The 27,909-nt window shown below is 40.8% G+C and overlaps 1 protein-coding gene across 1 annotated transcript; it reads right to left on the reverse strand.

Annotated features, from left to right (window-relative positions):
- Nucleotides 1-19: 19 nt before the first annotated feature.
- On the reverse strand, nucleotides 20-27,811 carry LOC134878549 (Na(+)/H(+) exchange regulatory cofactor NHE-RF2). Its single transcript, XM_063904646.1, has 6 exons — nucleotides 27,124-27,811; nucleotides 25,982-26,278; nucleotides 8,793-9,008; nucleotides 2,833-2,986; nucleotides 1,980-2,098; nucleotides 20-1,881 (listed from the first exon to the last, which is right to left on the reverse strand). Exons 1-6 carry the CDS (start codon nucleotides 27,328-27,330, stop codon nucleotides 1,723-1,725), a joined length of 1,152 nt encoding a protein of 383 aa, XP_063760716.1. The 5' UTR covers nucleotides 27,331-27,811; the 3' UTR covers nucleotides 20-1,722.
- Nucleotides 27,812-27,909: the final 98 nt, after the last annotated feature.

The following is a 27,909-nucleotide window of genomic DNA, read 5'->3' on the forward strand; positions in this document are numbered from 1 at the left end:
AAGAGACAGACTACAGAAGGCATGAGATAATGACAACAGTTTAATATACTCAAAAACACCATTGTCACACTTTATTGAAAAAATGCCACCTGCCATACTGTATGCTTATATATACATCAGCCATGGTAACATAGAGTTGTCTTTGCTGTGACTGTCGGAACATACATAGTGAAACGCTAATGCACACACAAAATGATGTACAAAGATGAATTAGGACTCTGTAAAGGTGTGAACAGGTACAAAAAACGAAGACTCCAATTTGCACTTTCCGTTGTTGCAATGCATTGTTTCTACATTGGTTGGATTGCGGCATGTATACTTTATCTACACACACACACGTACATATTGTGCTCCAGTATGACGGCTGGGTTCCTGTGTGTAATAATCCTCAGTAAGCTCCATGGCTCCTGCCTCACTGTGCAGCCTTTGCTACACCTCCTCTGCCCCACAACCTGCTCTCACTCCGCTAATCCTATACCTCCAACATGATATATTATGCAGGCTCATTCCTGGTCCTGGTCTTGGTCCTTATTTGATTAAAGGAATAATACAGCATTTTTGGGTTGGAAAGTGTTACCTGTAGTAATATGAAGCTACGGCAAACAGCAGGTTAGCTTATGTTGGCGAACAAAAACAGAAATGGGGGAAACAGCTAGCCTGCCACATCTAAATCTATATTTTTTAAAACAATTTGTGCCTTGGTCATGACAACTAGTGGACACTCAAAGAGGTTATTTCTCTTAACTAAGTAATAGTCCGCGAGAATCCCCCTAAACCAGCCTGCATAACTATCTTTATTTTATTTAGGGGGTCAAATTAGACCTCTTATTTGTGGAGAAAGTTTGCCCCCTGCTGTACACATCAGGCCTCCTCAAATGATAAGTCTGTGCTATTTGCCCAGAAAACCTTCCGCTCCTGCTTTCCAGCTTTCATGCTTACATTTATCAATACATTTTCTGTTAGTGGTGGTTCCTTTTGTTGTGCACTTTGGGAAAAGAGGTCAGTGGAAATACATTATTAAGAATGAGTGCTAAATAACTCAGGATAATGGATGTTTTTTGTGACCAAAAGTAGGGCTGATCTGATGACCAGTTAATACACTCTGTAAAAATACATGTAGGAAATGTAGCAACCAGAACACACAGCCATCCTTTTCTTTATCTGTAATAATAAAATAGATCTGAGTGGGCTGAAGGTGGAGGCTCTGAACTCTTTCACAGTGATCTTCTGCCCGTCTTGGGCCTCCTCTGACTGATGGGCCAAAGCTCCCACAATGTCCACAATCATTTTTGTCACAGTGTCCATAAAGCTCTTCTAAAATGCATGAAGATGGAATAATGTTTTTTAAATTGTATAGTTGGTTTATACTTTTTAATTATAAAAATAACTGTCTCCCTCATTTGTTTTGAAACAAGTCTCTAGCAGTGGGGAGAAAGGAGGATTAAAGTGATGGGGATGGACGTACATTTGTAAAAACCTGACTTTAAAAGATACTTTTCCTTCATAGTTCCTTCAGTCAGTTAGCACTTCCTTCATGTTGTGCTTTAAAAAGGAGAAAAATAAGCTGTTAAAGAGTCTCTGAAGTGGCTTAAAAAGTCAAACCCATAGTACAACTTTATCCTTTTGTCACATTTTATTCCAGGAACACAACGCCTTCTGTTGTATCTTGGTATGCTTCATCCATGCAGAGCGCTCAAACATCTGTCATTGGAGGGGAGAGTCTCAGAAGTTGCTGAACAGCTCATATTTCTTCATCCAGTCCATTTGTGGAGCCTTTTTCTTTTCTTTGTTATGGACCTTCATCTTTTCCTCTGCTGCTGTAGCGCTCAGACCCATCTCGGCGAACGGGTCCATCAGCCGGTTGCCTTCATCATCTGCCAGCTGGACGGGAGATTAGAATTAAAGACGCACATTAAGACATAAAAGTTACTGACTTCCATGTTAAGTACCAAACAGAATATATGAATCCTCACACCCACCTGTGTGCTGTTGCCCTGGCTGCTGAGGTCAGAGCGTGTGGACCTGAAGGACTGCGTGGTGGAGCTGCCGTTGAACTGAGGGTTTGGGGAGCCGTTGGATATGGAGGGACCGTCGTAGTCTATAAAAAAAAATAATCCCATTGATTGTGGTTGTCTCTATAATCTTAATACATAGTCTATATTCAAAGGAATGGGTTCCCAGTCCAAAAATGTTTGTGTTAACGTTTCCTGAGCTCTAATTCAGAGGTATCGGAAAATAAATTATGAAAAAGGCTTTGTTCCCCCACTACGGTTTATTGTGAAGTTTTTGTGGACGGTTATCATCATCATGTATGTCATTATTTATATGCTAAATCTGTTTCCATTGCACTTGTTGCATTTGCTTACTTCACTTTTCCAACTCAGCTGAGCATTACAATTGTTTTGCCGTTGAAATGCAATTCATGTTTTAATTGAGAACTACACGCAGTGAGCAGAAACATACTTTCCTTATAAAATCCTAACATTTTCTTGGTTTCCCAGAAATGAACATGACATTTTCTGCTCATTATAAGAAAAATCAGTTGCTTAAATTGAAATACCTCCAATTGATGGTAACATAACCTCTTATATTTTTGCTGAGCGAGCTGGAAAATACATTATGCACAAAGAAATAAATGAAAATGTAAGTGCTATTCAAGTACTTTCTAAAAAAAGTTATTGAACTCTAAAATAGTAACAACATTAGTTGACAACCTCAGTCTTTGCAGTGAAATACCTGCTGCTTTCAGTATCTAATGTGAAATGATCATAGCATGCATGTTAATGTGGTTTTCTGACAGTTGTAGTTTGGCCTCTGTTAGTGCATGGTTACCTCTGAGATGGCTGATTGTAGGGACGACCCCGCTCCTCTTGAAGTGTTCGTCTGTCTCTTGGTCAACCACCAGCAGCCAGGTCTCATCTCCCCCTTTCTTAATAAAGGCAACCACCTCTGCATGCCGCATGCCCTCGATGTTCAACCCGTTTACCTGGAAAACGGAGGAAAAAAAGAGAAGGCGTTTATTAGGAAGGAACACGTTTTTTAATGGTTTGACTGTTATAGCTCTTTATTACTACAACTCCATAGTGAACCGGGACCAGGAAGGGTGATTAATTAAACACAAACTAAGGTGAAGTTCATCATACAGGTATTCAAGGACTGTGGCCTCTTTTAAAAACAAAGCCTTTCCAAACATTTGTACAAAAAGTTTTCTGTTACATTGACCATAGGTGTTGTCTGTGAAAGGGAATTTCTCGAAACCTTTTTTTTAAGGTGCCGACATAAAAATGTAGAGAAGCGTAGATATCGCAAAGCTTTAAAAATATATGACCCTAGAAAAAATCAATACTGAAACCCTGTATACATGGCATCCTATTTTCTCACAAAACGTCTGGATAAATTGACACTATCGAAAACAAGCAAACATGTGGCCATGGTCTTGCAGTACGGATTAAAATAAAGAACAAATTCTGACATTACATTCAACTTTGTTTCTTCGGCAACTTTCCTTTTTACCACACTGAGAGCTGTGCTACCTCACTTGTCCATTAGGTAGAGCTGTGGGACAACATACTGATTACACGCTTTTTCAACATGACCGCAAACTCTTGTTATGAATTCTTGAAACTGAATTTGAGGGAAGCATTTAGGGCAGCTCTACAGGGCAGCTGTTGAGTTATGATTTACCACGTTTAAAGAAGACTCCTTCAATTCCAAAAGGGGTCACAAAAATTGGCCCACAGAGCAGACGTAATGATATGTCTGCATGTGATTGACCATTTATGTCACAATATTGGCATAACAAAACACAATAGCCTTTCTCTTATCTAGATGCTGTCTGTATTTGGAGGCCTGCTTTGTCTAGACCCTGGCTTCTCTGAGGCAGGTAGCTTCGCACCACGCCAAGTTAGTGTTGGTGCACAATCAATTATTGATGGCTCTCCTGGGCTCTGGCTATAGTGCAGGTTTCAGGTGTCCAATTCCTAAAGGGGAATTTGTTTAAAATTCACCGCTTATGATGAGATGGGATACATTAGTAAAGCAGGGGGAAAATAAACCCCTAACATAAGCTTTTTGGCTCCTTGGTGTGTGAGGAAAGCAGGTTATAAAAATATAGAAAATAAGACAAATGGTTTCAATGAGACAAACTTTATGGGCTTTTCTGGGAAAAAAGGAAACGAGAGAGAGAGAGAGAGAGAGAGTGGAAGGAAGATTAAAAAAGAGAGGAATCAACAGATGGAAAATGTGAACAGCTCCTCTCCTCTCTTTCATATAAAAAGAATGTATCCTCTCTTCCCAGGACTCATGATAGACAAGCAGACGGACAAAAAAAACCAGCCATCAGTCAGCCAGGGACACAGACAGTTTGATATAGGGAGAACAAGCATCTTTGTATTCAGCCAAACAACAGGTGTTGTGTCATGTTTCACAGCCCTTCATTAGCAGTCCATCCCACACAAGACAATACACTCTGCACCCTACACACACTGGGCTAATTAATACAAGCTGCAGGAACAGTACAGAAGCTTATTTCTCATGGGAATATTCCTAAGGGAGCCTCTTGATACTTGTGTTTGTCTGTGTATGCGCGTGTGTTCAGGTGTATAGCTCATCAAAGGCATGTAGAGTCCAGCCACCCGGCACATTTTTGATGTCGTTTGGGTGTTAGCAGCTAGACTGACCTTGGATCAATCAAAACAAACAATTTCCGATGCATCTGCACAACTGCGTGCATGTTGCATGTGTGACATTTAACTCTTCTGGCTCCAGTTTAATTTAGAAAAGAGAGACACAATCTCTTAAGCTCCTTTTCACAGTGCCCATGCAGCAAACAATGAGAGGAGATTTAGATGAAGTCTGCACCTCATTGTTAGACAAGCTGCTATAGATAATGCATGATTCAGCAACTGCACAGCCTGTTTGTGTAGATAAATGAGTGGAAAATGTTCCCACAGCATCTGTGATGTTTTTCTCCCCAGTGGAAAGAGTACTTATCACTCTGCGTAAAAAGATTTCATGCTAATGTCTCAGCACTATGGACACCATTTGTTTATTAAATGAAGGATAACTTTGTTCCTAGATCATTTTGTTCTATGCTCCTAAATAAAATATCTGTCGATCCCTGGCTGACAAGAGTTAGAATAAGGACCAAGAAGAATCAAAGTGGCTGTGTAAGCAGTTTGAGCATGGTCCCCAAATCTGGTCTGTTCAATGACTGGGATTCTTTTTATGTTTGTGCAAGTCAGTGTATTGCTGCTGTTTTCGTGCATTTGTATTTGGAATCAAAAGGAGCAAGGACAGATTAACAGTGAAGAAAAATGCATGGAGCACAATCTGTAAATGTATTTATATAAAAATAACTTTGGTCAAACTAGCAGTTATGTATCGCCGTACTTAGCCAAAGACATGCTTCGAGCTAAATGCAAATATCAGAATGCGAGTCACAATAACAAAGCTAAAACGTTGTGGTGCTAGATGATGTGCTGGAAAGTAAAAAATGTCCCCTGTGCAAAATGTAATGTCAGTCCCTCCAAAATGTTAGTTTGTCGATCTGGAACAAAGTGGGTTACAGACCGACATTACCATCCTTAAAGCCACATTGCTGAATTGTTTACAAATGTATAATTTCTGAGTTTTTTTTATAGTTGTCTGCAGTCTTTTGCCTTAAAATATAACAGTCAGATGCTTGACAAACACTTAGAATTAAAGTTGTGGAAGAGTGTGAAAAGATTGTAATCGAAGTGTCAAATCACTGTAGAGCCAATTTGTGGGCTACCATGAACTTAACCCCAAATGTGTGAGTGGTATACTGAGTGTGGTGTACTTTTGTTTGTTCTTTAGTGTCACCCTCAAGTTTGTAAAGGTACTGAGTATGCACTGTTGAGCACAGTCTGAGCAGAAAGCCTGATGAAGCATTCACTGGTGTCACTGCTTCTGCCAAGCATCGACAGCTGGGCTCTCATCATAGCCTTTACAACGCTAGCGGCTGATACACCTCCAGCGTAATGGGGCGTGGTGAGAAAGAGACAGAGAGAGAGAGATCTGTCATGGTTGTTCACCTCTCTAACAGGCTGCTGACAGATAACACAAGCGCTGTCTTGACGCATGGTTAGAGACGGTTGCAATTATCAGCACGTGGACACACGCACACACACACACACACACACACACACACACACACACACACACACACACACACACACACACACACGACACATAAACACACACACCACAGCCACCCAACCCGACTGGGATAGAGTTATTTAGCTATATAGCTAATGTTTAACTAGGACACTCTCATAATGTTAACCTTTAAAGTGTCCCACAGGAAATGCAAGATAGGCCTACTCCTAAAACAAAAGCAGTGCAAAGATTTATGCAAACAGTAAGCAAAAAATAAGATTCAATGTGTTAATTTCTATTTTTATTACAGGCTAGTGGTTTCCCCTTGTTTTCTTCTTTGTGCTAAGCTAAGCTAACCAGCTGCTGGCTCGTGTTACCTCACACTGAATTCATCATTAGGAAAGAGCATTATCTTGTTATTCTGCAAAGCAACTTTCATATCTTTGCCAAATGCTTTTAGGATATTTGTTTCCTATCAAATAAAACAAGTAGCTTCCTGGAAAAAAAATAATTTACCAAAAATGTGATTAAAAAAATGATCTTAAACATTAAAAAAAAACCGTACATGTTGGGAGATCTTATATGAACTCTGTTTAACCTCCCTATCTGACCCTACTGAGTCCTGTTCAGCCTGTTACGGCAGCCTGGTCTGCAGCCTGATGTACAGCCAGTGAGGGCATAGGTCATGGGAATGAAGGGTAAATGTCATCTGTGTACACTGCTTATAACGAAAATGATGATGTTACTGCCAGCGTAATTGTTTTTCCTCTCAACCGTTGCAATCTTCATTAAACACGAATGATCTTGTCACCTAGGCCTATTTGCTCCTGCTGTGATTAATCAAATATATTTTCACTTTTATTTGACTGCCACCTAAATGCATGAGATCCTGTTTAGATGTAAATATGGTTTACAGCCTGCTTGTTGTCTCTTTTATTGAGGACACACTCCTTTTATCCTTGCATCCTCGCTATCCACTCCTTTTTTTTAATCCAACACAAACCTGTCTACCTCTTTTTCTCTCTATGTTTTGAAAGATGCAACGCGCGCACCCACGCACGCACGCACGCACGCACGCACGCTCACTCCCCCTGCCACCCCCTGCGATCAGACTGATTTATAACCGACTCTCCTCCCCCTATGACTGGCCTCTTCTCTTTCTCTCTGCAGTCTGACACACAGTGAAGATCGAGTCCAGGCTTCAGGTCCTGTTATCTTCAGAAGCAGAGGCCTGGCAGCAGACACACGTGTGACTCCTGCCTTGTTATCTACTTTTTTTTGGACCAGTGTAAACGTTCGAGTTATAAAGCAGTCTGTATAATTAATCTTCCACAGATGGCTCTTAAATTGTTGGATTTTGTTATTCTCGAAGAAATGGACAAAGACATTGCTTGACTTTTAGTGACTCTCTGAGCAGCCTGGAGCTACGTTCGCTGGAGAAGCACTGGTAGGAAGTGCTGTGTGTTGGTGTGTCATGGAGTAAATGCTCAACAGAAGGTCAGCTAAGTGTACATGTATATTTAGTTGGAGATAATGGACTGGGTGGTTGTGTGGAAATATGGGCACATATGCAAAATCAGGAGTGTAGGCACACAGCAGCACAGTTCAAACACACCTACAAAGCAACAGAAAATACACAAGCTTCTTCAAAGTGGCACAACGAAGGGCTAGAAGAGGCTTATAGAAGGATTTTCTCACACTAAGCAAATCATATTAGTCTCTGACATCTACCAGACTAACCCAGAATCATTTATCAGTAATCACCTCATTAGTGTGGGTTCATTTTTCATGATCTCCCCGTTCCTCCGCCTGAGTCTACTGTCAAAGTTCATGCACGCATGTAAACACTCACTTAATACTCCTTAATATTCCTTTTGGCTTATCACAACTACTGTGGAGCTCCCGCCACCCCATTAACACAAAAACCCTCCTTACTGCTCCACCACCCAGACACATACACATTGGGACTATAACCTTGTATTATGTCACATAAACATCTGTATTTGGATCTGTATCAACAGCTGCTCTACAAGTTGTTAGAAAATCATCTAGACTGCTTCACTTTATGTCTTAGATTGTTTTATATTGCCATCAATACTCGTGTTTGTATAAATAAGTTTCCAAGCTTCCACCAAAATATTATGTTAACCACTAAACAAATAATATAACATGCATTACAGAATTGCATTGAGCCATATTGCATGCATTTTCTTTAAAAACTGTGTGTATAATGAAGGTTGTGTATATAATATATAACATAATATTTAATGTATATAATGGCCTGGATTTATTGTAAATGTTAAAAGAAAAAGTCTATGAAATAAATGCAGAATTCAGAAATTGAAGTGTCAGGGAGTCCAGATAAATATAAAGTTGGTCAATAAAATGTAAATGAAAAATCCTGTTGGCCGAGATATTAAAGCCTATTTAGCTTGCTTTGTTTTTGAGATGCTCTTCAAATTTTCAGAAACTGTTAGTATCTGTTCAAAGACATAATCTGTTCATGCAATAATAGAATGCAGTCCAATTCAATATCAGCAAAAAGTCATCGAGCTTCAAATCTGACAGTGTTCACAAAACCTGAGTCAGAGGAGGATTTACTGCAGGACTGTTACATTGGATTGCGCTGTTCTGTAATACTCAGACAATACATCCACGCTCCTTTGTCCTACCTCAATCAGCCTGTCTTGTGTCCGGAGCCCGGCGTGATCTGCAGGTGATCCGGGGTCCAGGGAGCGGATGTATTGTCCGGGCCTGGATCGATCACTGTGGAGGTTAAAGCCGTAGCCAGCGTCAGACCGGATCAGGTGGCACAGGCGTGGAACGAGCTCTGACGGGTCCACCTGGGGCCGTGACTGGACCTGGGCTTCAGCCTGAGCAACAGCCTCCTGCAATAGAAGAGTATATCGAAACATTGCTTTAAATCCTTCAAAAGTGATTATAAATGTGCAGTATAAGTATAAATATTAGCCCAGACATGTCTTGTCATTTGCTCTCAGAAAATGTTTAGGCAACAAAACTACATAAGCATAGGATTTTGTATTTGGCTAAAATTAGCAAAGAAATTGCCTAATAAATAGGTTAATGTTAACTTCCGGTTTCACAATGGACAGCTGTCTGCTGGGTGAGAATCCTTTGTTTTTAGACCCATCCAATCACCCCAACCTCACAGTCGCTCTTTATACGTCACCTGTCCTGGCTCACTATAACCTGGGTAACATACAAGTCGATTGCGTGGGTTATTATAGAGTTTGAGTGCATTTCTTTTTGTAGGTAGAATACCCCAATAGTAATAATAATAGACATTTTCAAAAAAATCATAACATCATTCTTTCCTGATGCATCTCGTTTGTCCAAGTTGTTGAATGGATTGTAAGTACTTGGAGTGAAAACGTCCATTTGCAGCTCATCACTGACAGCTCTTACAGCCTTGCGTGAAGCCATTTATAGAACCTTTATAATCACTGTGATTTACCACCTACACACCGGGTAAAACATGGGCAGTGATTGCGATGAGAGCTGGTGGCCAGCTCTGTAACCTCAGCTGATATTTGCTGTGCGGTAACTGACAGATGGAGTGGGTGTTAGGTGACCAAATATGAGTCTACATACGGTGCACTCATTGTGTTCATAGGACAGATCTGTATTACGCAATCTGAGAAATCCATTGTTTCATGTGAAGCAACTATCATGGTCCATTTTGTGCATGCTAAAAATACAAATGGAGTGTGTGGGTAGAGAGAGAGAGAGAGCGAGAGAGAGAGAGAGAGAGAGAGAGAGAGAGAGAGAGAGAGAAAAGATGGTTCATGATTTAATCTGAAAGAAATAAACTTCCCCTTCAACATTCTTGTGCTAGTATTGCAAATATATGTGAGGAACTGTGGCTGAGTCTGGATCACCACAACAGAGCCTGCAAATGTAAACCTCGACGTAAAAAAACACAGATGGCAACATATCATTTATTTTCAGGCACTGAATTCTTTAAGAGTTCTTTAGGTAACTGTGATTTAGTGCAATCTGCCCTGAGAAGGAGGAACAGAGCAAGAGCAAAAACTCTTATGAATCCCTCCAAATCTTCCTCCTGTGTTGGGCAGCTGGGTTAGATATTCCAAGGGGGAAACAAAACATTTAAAATCAAATATATTAGCATCCTGGGATCTAGGCAAAGAAGAAACGGCAGAGTGAGGGAGAGGAGCAAAGGAACAAGCAAGGAGGGAGAGTGCGTGGGAAGGAAAGAAAATTAGATGCAGTGAGAGGATTGAGAAGGAGAGTTCAAGAGGAGAAACAGTGGATTTAAGAACAGCTTGCAGAGCCCAGAGAAAAACTGCAGACAGATAAATAGATAAACAGAGCGTTACAGAAAAATCAAGATGACAGAAGTTTACAGTTAGCGACCATGGAGAGGAAAAGAGCTCGCAGTGGAACTCCTCTAACATAAACAGTGAGAGTAGCACAGCTGGGAGTCATTATGTGGGGGAGACGCAAGTGTCTGCCAATCTAACCTCTGACTGCCTCTCGATGAATGTCCGCACCCACTAATCACCCCCTGGGGCCTGTGCCATCTCTCAAAGTCTCAGTCCTTGTTCTTTTGAGTGCATTTTGGAAATGTTTTATCTGCTCTTTTTGTGCTGTGGGTTTGATCTAACACGCTTAATTGTGCATGTTTGTGTCAGTGATGGAGGGAGACAGCACTGTGTGTCCTTGGCGTATTACTGATGGTGGATAGATCCTAATGTATTACTTTTGTATAAAAGATAGAGACCTGTGGTATGAAAGACTTTAGTGTCAGCCAAAGGGGCTTGGAGGGACTGAATTTACCACACGCTCATGAGAGGTCATCAAATGAAACGGGTTCACCGTGTTTGTTTGAATTGTGGGTGTTGAAAAATTGAACAATTTCAAAAATATTTTGATGAGAGAGAGAGAAAAACATGTTTTCCATTTTTGTCAGAAAACAGGCTGTCATCAGGAAAGCGGCTGCTTATCTGCTTCTTAAAAAAAATCAAAACAGTCCCAATGGGAGGAGACGCAGTAACCGGTGGGAAAAAACTGTCCATGTTTTGTTCCAGGCTCATAAATGTCCACATGGAAAATTATGCAATTAGTGCTTTTTCTATAAGGAAAAAGAATATGGAATATTTCACACCCACAGCAGAACAGTATGGAGTTTAGAAGCACAACACACACACACACACACACACACACACACACACACACACACACACACACACACACACACACACACACACACACACACACACACACACACACACACACACCAGTGACATTCTCAGACATACGTACTGACCTCTGTGTGACTGTGGCACACTGAGAGGATGTAGTCTGTTGTCAATGGGACAAATGCCATCCCATGAATTCCTTAAGCTTCCTGTCACAATCAGCCTTTGTTTGTCAGTCTGTGTGAGTACATGTGTGGGAGAGTACAGTGTACACACAAGACTTGTGTTTGACTTTGTGGTCGGGTGACGACACTTTGACTACATTAGAAAATAAATATTTTTTAAAAACCTATTATAGTGCAACATGAATCGTCACGCAAGGTTAGACAGGGGCTGCAGCTTTGACTTGAAAGCCCATGTAATTTCTTTTAACTTTATAAATGTGAGCTAAATTCTCTCTCTCTCACACACACACACACACACACACACACACACACACACACACACACACACACACACACACACACACACACACACACACACACACACACACACACACACACACACACACACACACTTTTCAATACACACCAGCCCCCCACAAGTTACAGTTGCTATACCTAGCATTAGTTTCAACACAACCGTAGCTAGCTAGCTAAACAACGTTAGCTTTATGAGTTGTTTGAAAAGTCTTCTACAGACTTTAAAGTATCCAGGTAACATTACACAAATGTTAACCTTTAGACATTAGAGAAATTAAAAAAATCCCACGCTGAAAACCTTTATGTCTAAAAGGTGCAATAAAACAAGTTAGTTGTAAGCTAGTTTACCAGACATGCTAGCTTTAAGCATTTTGACTTGTGAAGATATGTCGTACTAATTTTAGTCCCTGATTTTAAGAGTTGTGTCAATGAACGTGAGAACTACAGCAGGATGTTCTATATGCTGTGTTTTACATTTTGGTGATAGGACATTAGTTATTTTTTTACATGTTTAATTTGTTAATATTTCCCTCTGCATGCGACCGCTGGCAGTGGCGTTGGCAGTTGATGAAACTAGATCGCATCTTGTTGAATAATTGAGCGTTGGGATGGCTCATGACCGCAGTTAACCCTTTCACAGCCAACGATCATTTGCCCACTGTTTGCACACAACACAAGGGAGTGTGTTTGGTCACGCATGTGTTTGTGTGTGCTGTTACACAGTCGTTAAGTTGTTACAAAGCAACTTTAAAACTAGTGTGTGTGTGTGTGTGTGTGTGTGTGTGTGTGTGTGTGTGTGTGTGTGTGTGTGTGTGTGTGTGTGTGTGTGTGTGTGTGTGTGTGTGTGTGTGTGTGTGTGTGAATGCATGCATGTAAAGGATTTTGTCAATAATGCTCTCACTTGCATGCTTTTAACTAGAGGATTAACGTAAACGTAATATTCCCGTTATAATAAATCAGGAGGTCAAGTTTCCTTTGAGCCCTCAATCAAAAGTATGCTGGGTTTCCTGCTGAGTTTGGTTGCTAAAGACGGATGTGACAGGGACTAAGAGTGACATATTAGCAGATTTTAAAAGCTGTGCGAGAACTGCAGATACATCATTGCGAATAAATTATATTTACTTGCCAAAAACTACATCTCCTGAATGCAACAAGGTAAAGTTAAGAAAACCTTATGAAAGCATATTCAGTATTTGTAAACTGATCAATCAAGATTGAAGGTTGAAGAAGAAAGCATTGAAATCATTTTAAGGGAAAATCCAATCTGCAGTTAAGCCTGGGGGTTGTCGGCTCATAGTTTATGAAATGATACCTCTAAGATGAAATAAAAATGGAGCGCTGAATGGCAACATTGCAAATAGATTATAATCATGCTGATGTGTAATGCCAGTGTAGCGAAAACCACTGCAGCATTTGGGACTTTTGCTGATGTTATGGGTGACAACTTTTTTGAGACCGCAGTCCAACCAGTACAGCCAGTTCCATATGTCTGTGAGAAAACATGCATTATCTGTACATGGAATGACATTTATGTAGGTTCAAGAGTTCTGTGTATACTCGCATTGCTCTGTGTCTGTTAGACAGCGAAGTGTGCAGGCTCATAGCTTTAAAGAGTTTAATGAAACCTCGAACGAGGATAATTAACAAGGGCTTTACCAAATGAATGAAATTGCTGTGTCTCAGACATTCTGGCCGTGACAGCTCTACCCTGAAATTGATTGTGTGTGTGTGTGTGTGTGTGTGTGTGTGTGTCTGCAGCTGCCTTAAGTGTTGCTCAATCAGAAAAGAGAGCAGATCTGGCCAGCTCTCAGAGGGCGAGAAAGAGAGTGGATTGGGAAAGGAGCAAGAGCAGCTGGAGAAATCCAAAAGAGGGATTTAGAGCTTTTAAAAATGACAATGAATAAGAGGTCATGGGGGAAAAAAGTGACAGGAGAGAGCAGATAGAGTGAAATAGGACAAGTAGAGACGAAGCTGAAGCACAGCATGTGTAGGAGTATACGAAAGGTGGCACTAGACAGAGCAAAGTGAACTTCAGGATTGGCCAGAGATTTTGATAACCAACTGTTTTTTTCCCACTGGTGTTGTGGTGTGTTGTGTAACAGCTCCATGATACGAAAGCTGGTTGTGTGGTTTGTGTGTCCAGCTCTGCTTCACCAGGACGGACTCGCTGGATTTGTTAACAAAGTCTCCTGCTCTCGTGTGTGTGTGTGTGTGTGTGTGTGTGTGTGTGTGTGTGTGTGTGTGTGTGTGTGTGTGTGTGTGTGTGTGTGTGTGTGTGTGTGTGTGTGTGTGTGTGTGTGTGTGTGTGTGTGTGTGTGTGTGTGTGTGTGTGTGTGTGTGTGTGTGTGTGTGTGTGTGTGTGTGTGTGTGTGTGTGTGTGTGTGTGTGTGTGTGTGTGTGTGTGTGATATCTGTGGTACAGGCAGTTTAAGTGTTCCCTGAGATCATAACTCAGTAGAAAGTAAAAGAGCGAGAGGAGCTTGAGGTGGAATGTCTAAAAAAAATAAAAAGGGAATGCATCTCCTGGCAAGAAAACTTACCCAAGGAGCTGCATTGTCAGTTAAACTGGTATACTGCATCACTAAGTATTGTTGCTGTGACCATGTATCTATCATTGCAACTGGATGGACTTAGCAGTAACAGTAAATGTTTTGAGAGTCCTGCATTGTGATGTATTGCAAACATCTCATCTGCTTGCATTATGCTATTTATCATGACTTTAAATAGACAACATTTCTCCTTTCATAGAAGAAAAATAAAGGCTTATGGGCTGGATACAGAAAACAAATCCTTGCTTTCTTCATGCAAATTATAAATTCAACGAACAAAAGTGCAACCAAAACTATACATTCGCTTTCAATTGCGTTGTTGAAGATTACTTACTTACTTGTGGTGTTCTCCCAAAATGGGTCACACTGTCCTACATATATCACAAAGTGTGCATGGATGTTGATGTTTCCTGTCATCTAACACTTGTTGCAGATGATTCCAGCTGAACTGTCAAGCTGATAGAAAAGCTGCAGGGCTGAAGCTCTATTGTAAATCTCCTTGTAAATGCCAACAATAACATATATCGTACAACAAGACCCCTGAGGGTTCAAAAGTCTCCAAAGTGGCGACCACACCGAGATGCGTCACCAGAGGCAATTTCATACCATGAGACCTGTGGCAACATGGCAACACAAGTGTTCACACATACAGCCTCTTTGTGAGAGGAAGTGCAGCTTTAGTTTCCATAAAAACCTGCTGTATAGGGTTGATTGAATTTAATGGACCTGCTTAATTCTACTTCATTATCTTAGTGCACTGCAGTAGGAAAAGGATCAAGAGCATCGATTTAGACAAATATCAGTCCTGCTTGATGTTCATCTACCAATCACAAACCTGCTTTGAAACTGGCTCTTCTACTCTATCAGCATATTGTACAATGAGTCTCAGCATTTCATTCTCACGGTCAGAGTATAACATGAGGTGGTTAGTGAAACTATGCAGACAGACAGACAGACAGAGATGAAAGACAGCAAACCAACAGGTGGTTAACCCCCCTCATAATTTCTCCATCTGTCCTGCATTCATTTTGTACACTACATTCTTCCTTAATATCATCTCATTTACTTTAATCCTCCTCAGAATACTTACTTGTCTTCTGTCCAGCTACATTCTTTAACCATTTGTCTTTTCTTATCTTTGAGTAGTGCACGTTACAACACATTTACATACAGTGAAGTGGCTGCAGAAAACAGCGCTTCTGTCTATTTGCATCTAAATGTCAATTTATATTGTGTGGGCTGCTGGCTAGTGTGTGTCACAGATGAGGGAGTAAGATTTCTGCTTCTTAGGTTATTTTAAGATATCATTTGATTACATTTTCCTCTGCAGATCCTTAAAAAAGTCAACTTAAAATGTAATAAACTACAAACAAGGCCTTGATGAGTATTGAAATGTCTTCAATAAATCTTGCAAAAGTCCTTAAATGCTAAGACGTTTCAAGTGAGATCTTTTTTTTGTCTGATACTCCTTCTAAACAAATTGTAACGTAAAGTCTTAAATCTAACTTCCCTTAAGCTGTTCGCACCCGGTTTCTATCTACCTCTGTTTTTTACGTGTGACAAGACAGCAGTTAATTTTGTTGATGTAATTTGTGTGTGTTTGTATGTCCGCACCCCTGTTATCAGTGTGTGGCAGATATCCCTAGTCACTTGGTTAGGACTTACCCTAAAAGAGAGAGAGAGAGACAGAGAGAGAGAGACAGACAGACAGACAGACAGACAGTTTGTTTTTTATCAAAAAAGAAAAACAGTATAAGTAAGACTATAACCTACGTGAACTCGGACTGAGGGATATGTGATTATCTATTTGCAATATTTTAAACCAATTAAAGTGAAGTATGCAATTTTGTTTTAAGTTCTTTATCTTCACATACTTTCATCACACACATTACACTACTCCTATGTTTTATAAGCCTCTTGGTCCCAAAGCTGAGAACAGGCACTGTATACGACACCATGTACATGCTCTGTGGGGGAGCTGTTGTACATTACATCAGGCTGAACATTTTCCATAGCTCTATTTGTGTGTGTTTGTGTGCAAAAGACAGCAGATTGCTATACTTTACTTGCAGACTTAAAAAAAAAAGAGTCAATTAGAGGGGATTCCCACCTGCTGCACATCTTATACTTTAACCCACGCTAATCTCACACACCCATAAACTTTACCTCCCCCTCTTGTTTGTCAAGTGTTACTCAAGTATCAATAGAATTCCCAATTGATTCATACGGATACAAAGCCTCCCATCACATCTTTGACTCCCACAGACAGTGTGTGTGAAGACTGCAGGGATCGATTGTGTGGGAACGTATGCTGGCTCACAGCTGTGAGTGCAGCAGAGAGCAGATGCAAACTGAACATTTGAAGGGATCAAACATGAGTGACTAGTCAGGAGTGAGAATCGATAGAGAAGAACAGCTATTGAAAAACATGTGAAATGGCGCAGTTATTACAAAGGCTAAAGTCTTGAACTAGTGTGCAAATCATAAACACATAATATTAGCAACATTTGAAGTGCAGAGCTCTCTTTACTGCTTTGAAGGATCTCTATTCACAATAGTACGTATTTTTTCTCTTTCTTTATCCTTGCCACAGCCGACCTTCCCTCCACTGGTATTCCCACATTCAACAACTCAGTTTGCTTCTAAAACTTAAATTATTTGGTATTTCCTTCGATAGAAAGTTCCAAGAACTAACCAATTATAAGTGACTTGACTTCGAGAAGAGATTTTAAATGGGCCCAATTAAGCTTTTTGAGGTGTTCCTTCCCTGTGGTGTGTTTATATGTTTAATTGCATGTAAATGGTCTGCAAAGGCTAAAATTCCTAAGTTCCCTCCAGATGAAGTTTCTCTCCAACACACTGCCCCCTGAAACTCCTCCATTGGACTCATTTGTTTACTTCCTTAACTTAGTGACATCATTATATAAAACTTGCTTCTATTGGCTAGATCTCCAAAACATTGTATCTGAATTTACATCTCGAAGCTGTTGACCAACCACAACAGAGCCAGCTGGCTAACCAATCAGAGCAGACTGGGCTATGGTTTCAGACAGAGGGTGAAAAGAGGTGCTGCAGCAAAGGCAGTACCAGAAAAATAAGCACGTAAACATGTCGGAGTAGAAGCACAAAATATACAAATCTGCATAGTAGGGCCCCTTTTAGATATGACATTAACTAAATGGACAAAGAGAAGCAAGAATAAGTGTTTGTTTCCAAAACTGACATTAATTGGTATTTCTTTGGATAGAAAGTTCTAGAACGAACAAAATACAAGTATTAACGGCTTAAAGAAGGATTTTTAAAGATAAGTCCCAGAAGGTTTAAAGAGGTTCATGAGATGGCAAGCCTGTTTTTCACATATTCTGACCCAGTAAGGGCTATATAAAAGTGGTGCGATCTATAAATAATGCTGAAGATTTGGGTCAAGGGTTTTAATTGCTACAGTTCATTTGTGGATAGGTGAAGTTCAGCCAAGAAATGTAACAGCTTCATAATCTGTATAGCCATGGTTTTGGTGACAACTATAATATTACACTTTCTTTTTCGGAGCATATAATGAATATTTGTATTAAAAACTAAGTGGCACAAGATCACACATATATGCTGGAGCAATATTAATAAGTAATGACAAAAATGTTACTTTTAATCAACTGAAACCAAAAGCAAAAAGGTGAGAAATGTAGTTACGTTATTTTTACTTAGTCATCATATACATTCTGTATAACTTGAAGACTGAGTAGGTATTAATACTCAAGTACAAGTTACACTAATCCATTCTAGAAAATATTAAAACCTTAATAACCAGTTCCAAATGAGAAATGGTATTTCAACAATCATCTTTGTAGAAACATATTTAATATATCATATTTTCGTGAAGCAGAATGCCATCTTAATCTTGAAAATACAGGTTAATAAAGTGGCCTGGCATATGTTATGATTACATACAGTATTTAACAGCCCAGCATATAGATCAAATATACGGGGGCCGAGCATAGAGCCCTGAGATACTCCACAATGTAGGAGGTCAGTAATCACTATAGCATTATCTGCAACAAATTCTCTGACAAAACAGATTCAGATGTTCTGGTCTGTTGTATCCAGTACGATACGAATACATCTGGACTGAACCTAAACTATCATCACTGCCAAAAAATATTTTTACAAATGTTGGAGAGCAGAGTCATTTCTACGCTATGCCAGATAGAAACTTAAGATCATGGATATGAAAGCTTTCTTTATTACTTTATTCATAATTATGTTATCACAGCCACCTAATCCAGGACAATTGACATTCCCTGTAGTTTCCTGTTAAACTGAGCCTGCAGAGAAACATTACGGTTGGTGTCTTCTGGGTTAACAAGGGCAATATTTGATATTATCAGCTTTGCATGGGGAGATATTAAATGGAGACACAGCTGTGTCCACCCACACACACATCTAGTACAATACAGTTGTTCATGTCTCTCCTTTATTACCCACCTTAATAATTTCTCTGTTTCTCTTCCTTAATTTTACACACACACACACACACACACACACACACACACACACACACACACACACACACACACACTCTCGATTAGTGACCATTCCACTTCCTACAGGCCATGTTTTTACTCAAGGAATTTGGTTCACTCTTTTTTTTTACACACACGCACACACACACACACACACACACACACACACACACACACACACACACACACACACACACACACACACACACACACACACACAGACCCCCCCCCCCCACTGAATCTGGACCCCTGCATCTTGATGTAACACAGTTGGTATTCGCAGGAGGGGGGGTTGAAACACCAGCTCCAGATGTTAGTAAAGAGTATTTTACACTAACTCACTCTTACCAATGTCCAGCCAAATGTACTGTATGTGTCTTCAGATTTCACACATACAAAGAAAGGTGAATAGGAATGTTTTGAGGTTAAAGGTTAAATAAGGTTAAACCAACAAAATACATTATCTTTGCCAAAAACGAAGACGATATTTGATATGCTCCCACATCAGTTGTATTGCTACAGCTCAGCCATTGTATTATACTGAACACAACATCAAATGTGTTGTTGAAGCAACAAGAAACAACCTCACAGTTGTCTTGTGCTTTGCAGAACATGTCTGGGTGGCAGGCAGAAATCGTGAACAGATGATGATCACAAAGGCTGAATAGTTCCAGACAACTCCTGTGCTGTAACATCAGAGCCCACAGGCAGCATCTTTTCCCAATTATCCCGGAAAAAAATCTGAAATTGAGTCCGGGTAGGGGGCAAGGAGGAGATGTCAGAGAGCGTGACCTCAGTAATCTTCTAATTTTGCATTTCGATAAACTCATACCCAGAGGTGATCATGTTTGTCATGCCAGGGACACAAAGAGTATCCCAGTGACAAGAAGTGAGAACAATATCTCTTGTCATGATGACAGTCAACATCTTTAGAACATCTGCAAAGAGATGGAGCAAAGAACCAGACAGTTTGAAAGTGTCTTACAGTTGTTGGTCTCTTTTCCTAATATACATTGTAGAGAGCCTTGTCATCAAATATTTCTCTTCAGTTTGTTTTTCCCACAACAGATCCTCAAGAGGTACTATTTGTGTTTATTCAATTCTGACCCTGTGACTTTAAGCCCTGACCCTTTAAGAACAGTGCTCTCTGTTCATGGTTTTCTCACGCAGACCTCTTTTACTGCAGCACCACAAACATGCACATGTTTAAGTATTTAGAAGTTCTCTGTAGGAGCATTTTCTGAAAATTGTTTGGCCTCTCTTGTTTACTCCGTCTCCGTGTCTGACTTGTTTAGTCTCTGCTGGTGTTTATATGGAGTTTGTTAAGGTTTCCCCACCTGTGAATCACACGTGTCTTTCCAAAGTTTGAAATGAACACATATGCTCATAAACTTCATGTTAGCATACACACTCACTTGCACTTAATAAAACATGTTGTGAATCTTCATATAAAGCAGTGTTACATTCTTTACAGCGCAAAGACACGTATGCACACACAAAGACCACCTCTACAAACACACACCCCTGCTCTCACTCTAACTATTTTAACAGATGTGTGTGTGTTTGTGTGTGTCTGTTTAATGTTCTCTATAGGGAGCAAATGATCTCTTGCAGACCTCTGCAAATCCTACACATGATGTAGTGAAGTTTATTACAACACAAAGTGCTGTTCACATGTCGGACTGTGTGCTCACAGCTGGGTCATCTGGACTACTGATATGTTTCTGACTGAGCCACACCATCATATTGTGTTACAAAGCAAATAACCATTTTTTAATGTCAAAGTCATAATGGACATATCAGAGAGAAACAAAGACACCACCTGCATACGTTAATGCACATTTCTGCAAAACCGTTTTCCCTTTTTCTCGTTTCCCTTCTCACAAAGCGTGATATCAGTACTTTTATTATTATCAATTTTTTTGCTAACTTTCCAGCGCACTAATCCAAACACTGACTGTTACCATAGCAACAACTTCCCATGTGCTTCCTAGCAAGCGTGGAAAAAACAACAGCAATCCACAGTGTGTTTGTGCATGTGGTGGAGGCCTCACCACCAACCGAGAAGGAAAGTGCAGGCCAGGGAGAGGTGGGAGAAAAACAATATCTCCCCCATAATACAGAAACTGTCCTGCCAGGAACATGTCTGTCATGGATTTGTGGAAAGGAATATTTCTATCTATCTGTCTGTGTGAACGGCATAACACAAAGGTAAAACATGTCTATCAAAATACAGAGTCAACAGTGAGCAAATGTCACCTTTTTTCGCTGACCCAGAGTCCAAGACATTAATTACATTATGCTTTAATACCAATTTATTATCACGTGAGTCCAAGAAAACTCGCAAATTTCCACATCTGAGAATTTGAATCGATTATCAACTGTAAAAGTAATTGAGTATTTTTCTGTGAGTTAAAAAAAGCTTCTGGTGAGAAAGTGACACCTGACACTTCATCTTGAGCTTTAATGAGATACCCACGTGTGCACAGAGAAAGAGCACTGACAACTCAGGTGTGTGTTAGCATAAAATGATACATCTTAAACCTGTGTTGTAATGTTCTTGTCTTTGAGACGTCTCATCCTTTCTGACTGAAGCATCAACCATAGTTTCTGTTAAATGTCTTGTCGATTCTCTGCTGGCCAGTGAGAACGGAAGTGATAAGAAAATAGTTAAAAAGCGACAGCAAAAGCAAGTGTCTGAGCTTATGCTTCAGTTTCATACAATTTCTTGTCACAGAGAGATGGATCGAGGACAAGATAATATATCTTTATGGTTATTTTTTCTAGGACTGTTTGATAGAGCCAACATATTTGATATGGGTTTTCAGACTCAATATACTTAACAGAGATACACTCTAAGGTTCTGTGAAAGACACCTATTGCAGTATTTCTTCACACATGGCACAACATGAACAAGAGCAATGTTTAAGGGATGATAGCTTTGGTTTAAAGAGGAGGACATTTGATGTAACTTTAAAGTAAGGGCTTTGGTGAGCAGACTCCTTGATGAATGACAGTCAAAAGTATTTCAAAGTGAGGCACAACTACAAAAAACAAAACAACTAATGACTAAACACACAGCTCTTACCAGGCTTTTTGTTTAACGTTTTGCAGTTGTTGTTTGTGGGAAACAGTTTTGAGGCCTGACATTTTGATTTGTAGCAGCCCAACATGACAACATGTTGAGCCTGAGAGCTTTGGTTTTGGAAACGAGAAAAACCCAGTTTTTTTTTGTTTTGTGATATTGAATTAACAACAGAGTAATAGACTTCAGGGAGTAAAAATCCTTGGAATTAATAATATTGTACAAGTCGAGAATGTGTACAAGAAAAGGCAAAAACAAGAAAGGCAGTGTAATATAACCTCGGGAACATGCACACACACACAAAACCTGTAATGGATGAATGGACGAAAGTGGTTACAGGTGCAGAAAGGACCATGTCTACCCATGTTTCTGCTGTTACCATGTATGAATTTGTGCCAGCTTCTATCGAATATACTCAAAAACTCTCCCCCTCAATGTTTGACTCAACTACCCCTTGAAATGTTTTACTTTCCCCACTCCCATGCCCCACTGAGGGGGGCCCACTTCCTGAAAGTCCCTCCAACAAATTCTCTAACTTGGGTTTCCTCCATTGAAAAGCTTTCTGCTCTCCATCCCTCCCTCATTCTTTCTCTCCTGCCGTTTCTTGAAAATAAACTTATGAGAAGAAATGTGCTGATCACAGCAGCCTCGCTGAAACAAACAGACTTTTACAACTGTGAGGAAGAGTCAAAGAATTAGGAGAAGCGATTAATCTTTACTCATTTTAGTCACGATGAATGTTTCCATGCTGATGAGTCTGTTTTCCCCTCTGCTTTCGTGGCTGTAATTACACGGCACTGATTGCCAACGATCCTTGACAGCCACATGGACAAATGACAAACGAGACGAAATATGTGATATTAGCGTGCAGTGTCAATACTGAGTCTGCAAATCTGTTGTGGAAATGGGAACATCTTACATTTTCCAGACTAACAAGGTACCAATTGAGGAACAAAGGCAGGTTTCAATGGTCGTGCCTCAAGAGGAGGTGGCTTACGGTCGTCGGAGTATAAATCTAGTTAAAATCAACAGCAACTCCTGCATTTCATTTGCGCTGCTGACTTTTTGGCTTATTCTACTAAACTTTATTTTTTTCCATCCTTTCATAAGTCATTAAAAAAAAAGAGAGGAACAAGAGACCTCTAAGCATTTCCTGAACCTCAGCCAGGCCAAACCGAACCCACCAGGCACTGGGATTTCTCGCCATAGGTCACAAAGCTAGAGCTGAACAAAGACACACACAGACACACACACACAACACACACATTTAAGATTTAACTGATTGGCCCTGTCACTGCAGTGCATTTGTAGAAGTAGTGCCTGAGTGCTGCTCACATGTGGGCAGGGCAGACCTAAGTGAAAACACATGCTTGTGTAAATGCAGAAAGCAGAAGTTGAGCGGCCTCGTCCCGCTGATAGAGGCCATGTGAAACCAAAGCTCATCAGATCTTTGTGTTCCAGGAGAGACAGAGCGAACGGAAACACATCCTGTTTTCCAATTTAACATGGAATAACCAAACAGTGAATTCGATGAAGAAAAATAAAGTGTATCGAATGACTATTGAGAAATATCCAACCAACTGTGACGAGGAGTTATGTAAACAAACACAGGGAGATGTGAATGTCCTGTAAATGAACATTCCTGCTTCAGTATCATTTCACAATAGTATAAACATCTACAGGGTTAGGAGGGAAAATGTTAGCCTGGCTCCACCCTCCTATATACTTCCGCTCAATTCTCATTTCCCTTCAGTACTAGGTCTGGGTTTTCGGTATGTTCGTAGGCTTTACTGGTCCAATCAGCGAGCAGAGGGAGTGGCTGAGAACGATGACGTTGAGGTCGTGCGCAAGTTTGAATTGTAGTTCAGCGATGGGGCGGAGAGAGATGCAAGCGAAGCCATTCGGTCCGTTGTGAAAACGCTGCCGAATATCCAGAAGTTAAAGCCGGAGCAAAAACAATGTTTGAGTTTTGTTGGTGGCTGTGATGTTGTGGCCCTCCTTCCCACAGGGTTCGGGAAAAGTTAGATTTACAGCTCGCTCCGTTAGTGCCGAAGGAGCATACGTCACTACCAAACGTTAGCGATTGGTTATGGCAGGTCCAGAATGGCACTGGGCTGATCCAATAGTTTTAAACTTCAACAGATTACCCTGCCTTCAGGTAAGAAACACTTCTGGATGGAAAGTGCCCTCTGTACAAATGAAATGTAGTATGAGAGTCTGAAAGACCAGGCTAGGAAAATGTACCAATTAGTAATTACCTTTTAAAGAAAAATGGAATCTGTGACCTAACCTTCACACTTTAAAAGTAATGTAACCCTATACTTCCTTTTCATTTTAGATTAACGCAATACAAAATGCAAAGCAAAAAGAAAAGAAAACAATGTAACATTTAAAAAGAAGAGAGGACATAATGATGAAGTGGAAAAGTAGCAATGGTTTCACTCGAGTCACCTGGCGGTGGTCCATAGGGAAGTCCCTGGGAACTGGAAAGTCACCAGTTCAAGTCCTGGAAAGACCATGTGCTACCGAGGTGTCCCTGAGCAAGGCACCGTTCCCTACACTGCTCCCCGGGCGCCATACATATGGCAGCCCACTGCTCCTGACACTAGGATGGGTCAAATGCAGAATGTAAATTCTCTCCTCTATGGGACAATTAAGGGTTCCTTCTCATTCTTCTTCTTTGTGTTTTGAGATTTGTGAAGCTCTTGTTTTGTCTAATCTAAAACACAAGGCATTTAGAAAATCTCCCATACATCCTTCTTGATTCATAAATCTTAAACTATTTCTGTGCATTTCCTGTCCTGCAGAGCCACTGCGTTGTGCGTTTCCAGATTCTTAACTTCTGACGGGTCACAGCCTCTGACCTTTGCATGCCCTCTGTGACCTAACACAACATCTGGAGCAAATTCAGCTCGTCATGTTCCTCCCTCAGGACACACACATTCATTATCAGACATACCCTGAAAATGCAAGGAAGGCTGCAGAACAGGACGGAAACTTGCATAACATCCACTAATCAAATGTGAAACTAGCAAAGCAGCAAGCGAACAAGTCCGGGGTGAGGAGAATCTGTTCAAAGGGATGACTCACTTATCTGCAATCTGTTCGCTGATGGGTTTAGTATTTTTAACTCTTGTGTTTGTAAGTTGACAATACTCCAAGAACGCTTTGTCTGAGTGTCTGAAAAAGACTTGTGTTTTTATGCTGAATGGCAAGGCCTTTTCTTCTCTACACATAAAATATCACTCACTTCAAAGAGAGCCAAAAAAAAGCTCACATAAGACAAGAGTAAGAGAATTTGGGGAATACTCTTGCTCTTTTTCTGCTCAGCATTACATGAGAAGATAAGTGTGCAGTTACAGGCAGCCGCGCTAGCTTAGCTCAAGACTGAAAATGAATGGCTAAATGGTACGTTTTGTGATTTGAAAATCTTTTAAAAAACTAGCGTTTGAGGTGCGCCAGAGCCCGTCAGGCTGTTTCCCTCCATTTCCAGTCCCTATGCTAAGCTAATCATCTGTTGATATAGCTTCATATTGACTGCGCACATACTCTAAGTGTGCAGTTGATCTTCTCATCCAACTCTATGCAACTAAGCAAATTAAAAAATTAAAAAATAGCCAAAATTCAACAGCTGCTTATTTCCTTTGTCCTGGAGTTTTGCATTGAGGATTAGACAACGCAATTCATATCAATATTTCAATTTAGGCTTAGGGTAGTTGTGATGGTCTTTTTTTTAAGTAGCTTTTGTTAGGCACTTTGCAGACAATTGCTTTATCAAATGATTATAAAAATAAAATCTGTTATAAAGAGCTTGTTAGCTGCAGCACTAAACAACTGGTCAGGTCATATTCTGTTCTGATGGAAACAAGTTTGAGCCGAAAAACATCCCTTGGTTTCTTTAAACCAACCAAGAGGTTTGCAGCTACTGATTACGCTCATCCACCTGTAACCCCCCCTTAGAAACCACACCATTTTAAAAGAGTAACAAAAGTATAAAAGCGAACTAAAATAGACTCTTTTCACTGTTCCCTCATGTCCTGCCAGCTTACCTTCTTTGCAGCCTTCGAAGGCGACCTCCTGGTGGGCTTCTGCACCTGGCTGCTTGGGGTGACTGGCTGCTTGGACACCGAGCCGTTCTCCCGCTTCTTGCTGGGGGAAGATGGGACCGAGGACGGGGGTGGTGAGGCGGAGGCTGGGGGAGACGAGGATGAGGACGGAGGTGAAACCCTGACGACAGCCATCTCTTCTGTAGGTGTGAGGCGTAGGCTGCGCAGACTTTCATGTGTCTCTTGGTCCACCACCAGCAACCTGGTCTCGTTTTCCACCGCTTTGATCCGCTGTACCACCTGAGGGACGGGATAGGGAGGTAGTTTACAGCCCATTTAGTTTCTTAATAGAAGGATTAACTCAACAACTTGGCTGCAGAGAAATACTAAAGACTGCAGCTATAGGAGAATAACCCAAATGCATTAAAGACAACTGGTTAACCAGCCCCTTTCGAAGCATTCATTCAGTGCAAAGACATCTTTTGAAATGAACACATTCACACTTTTCTCAGACATGTGGGCGTACAGTGCCTGTCACAGTGGTGATATAAATATGTAAACATTGACCAAAATATTAGACACTGTGAACTGTAAGATAGCAACTAATCATCATTTTTCAGGCAATAAGCCAACAAGTTGATGATTTTGCCAATATTTGGTACTTTTTCTTGTCTTAATATTTAAGAAAAGACTTAAGTCTGATTAATCTAGTCCAAACAAGCAACTTTGCACTTCTTTGTGCAAAGCCTACATTTATAGTAAAGCACAAGGAATGTAGAATTCAAATGTTTTTTTATCTCTGCTGCAACAAGGTTACAGATAAATGTTCCTCTGTGAGCCTGGGAAAATGATCATCTGAGGCTGCTGTCTCTATCAGACAAACAAAAACAGTCTCTCAGCTTTAGGTCCTTTTACAGTGCATACCTGCTTCCAAACAAAGGACTGGTGCGGGTCAGTCACATGGAATGTAAAAGTGCAAAGACGTGTTTCTAGTAAAGCAAACTGTCAGGTCTAATTAGAAGCCAAAACAAAGTTATGTATCACAGCTTGTAGGAGGAGGGTAATGCATGCAACCAGTGTGACCTGTTGGTATTCAACTAACAGTCCTCCTTTAACAAATGTGATATGAATGCACATCTACTTGCCTGGTGGTGTGTCTCTTTCTCCACGTTCACCCCATTCACCGCCACCACCCGGTCTCCGGCGCGCAGCCCCGTCGCTTCTGCGGGGGAGCCAGGCTCCACTTTGCGGATGTACTGTCCGCTCTTCCCTTTCTCGCCATGCAAGTGAAATCCATACCCGTTCTCCGATTTTGCCATGACACAAAGCCGTGGTTTCCGCTCGCTGGCCATTTTTCCACTGGCGTTTTTAAAACCTGCTGCAGTTTTTAGTTATAGTGTTTTAAAAAGATGCAAAGAGAAGAGTTTAGGAGAGCGGTCGCAGGGCTAAACTTCCACGGAGCGAAAGCATATCTGCACGATACGCACGCTTTCCCTGTAATAAAAACATGCAATAGAAGCAGCTCCAAATGCACTTCAAAAGAAGAAATCCCAGGGATAAAAATACACAAAAAACAGGCATCAAAATTCAAGAAAACGCTGAAACCAGTCCTCCAGATCGTGTGTCCTGTGTCCAGCTGAGGCGCACTGCTGGCGACTCCAATACTGATCCGCTGCAGCGCGCACAGACTTCAGAGCCTCCAGAAGAGCATCATTGATGTTACTGCAGACGTGGTGGAGTCGAAAAGATCAGCAGGGCCTCATCTCTCCTTCCACATTTATTCATAACAACTGATCGGAGAATATGCATGCAGTTATGCTGTAGTTTGCGCAGGTTAGGCGCCTTGTGGGCAATAGCACCACCTCCCTCTGGCCAGGCTACCTGTTTGTCTCTCAGGAAAGTCAAATATTCAGAGAACAGTGAGAGGATTC

Source organism: Eleginops maclovinus, chromosome 16 (assembly GCF_036324505.1).
Source record: "Eleginops maclovinus isolate JMC-PN-2008 ecotype Puerto Natales chromosome 16, JC_Emac_rtc_rv5, whole genome shotgun sequence".
Lineage (NCBI taxonomy): Eukaryota > Metazoa > Chordata > Actinopteri > Perciformes > Eleginopidae > Eleginops > Eleginops maclovinus.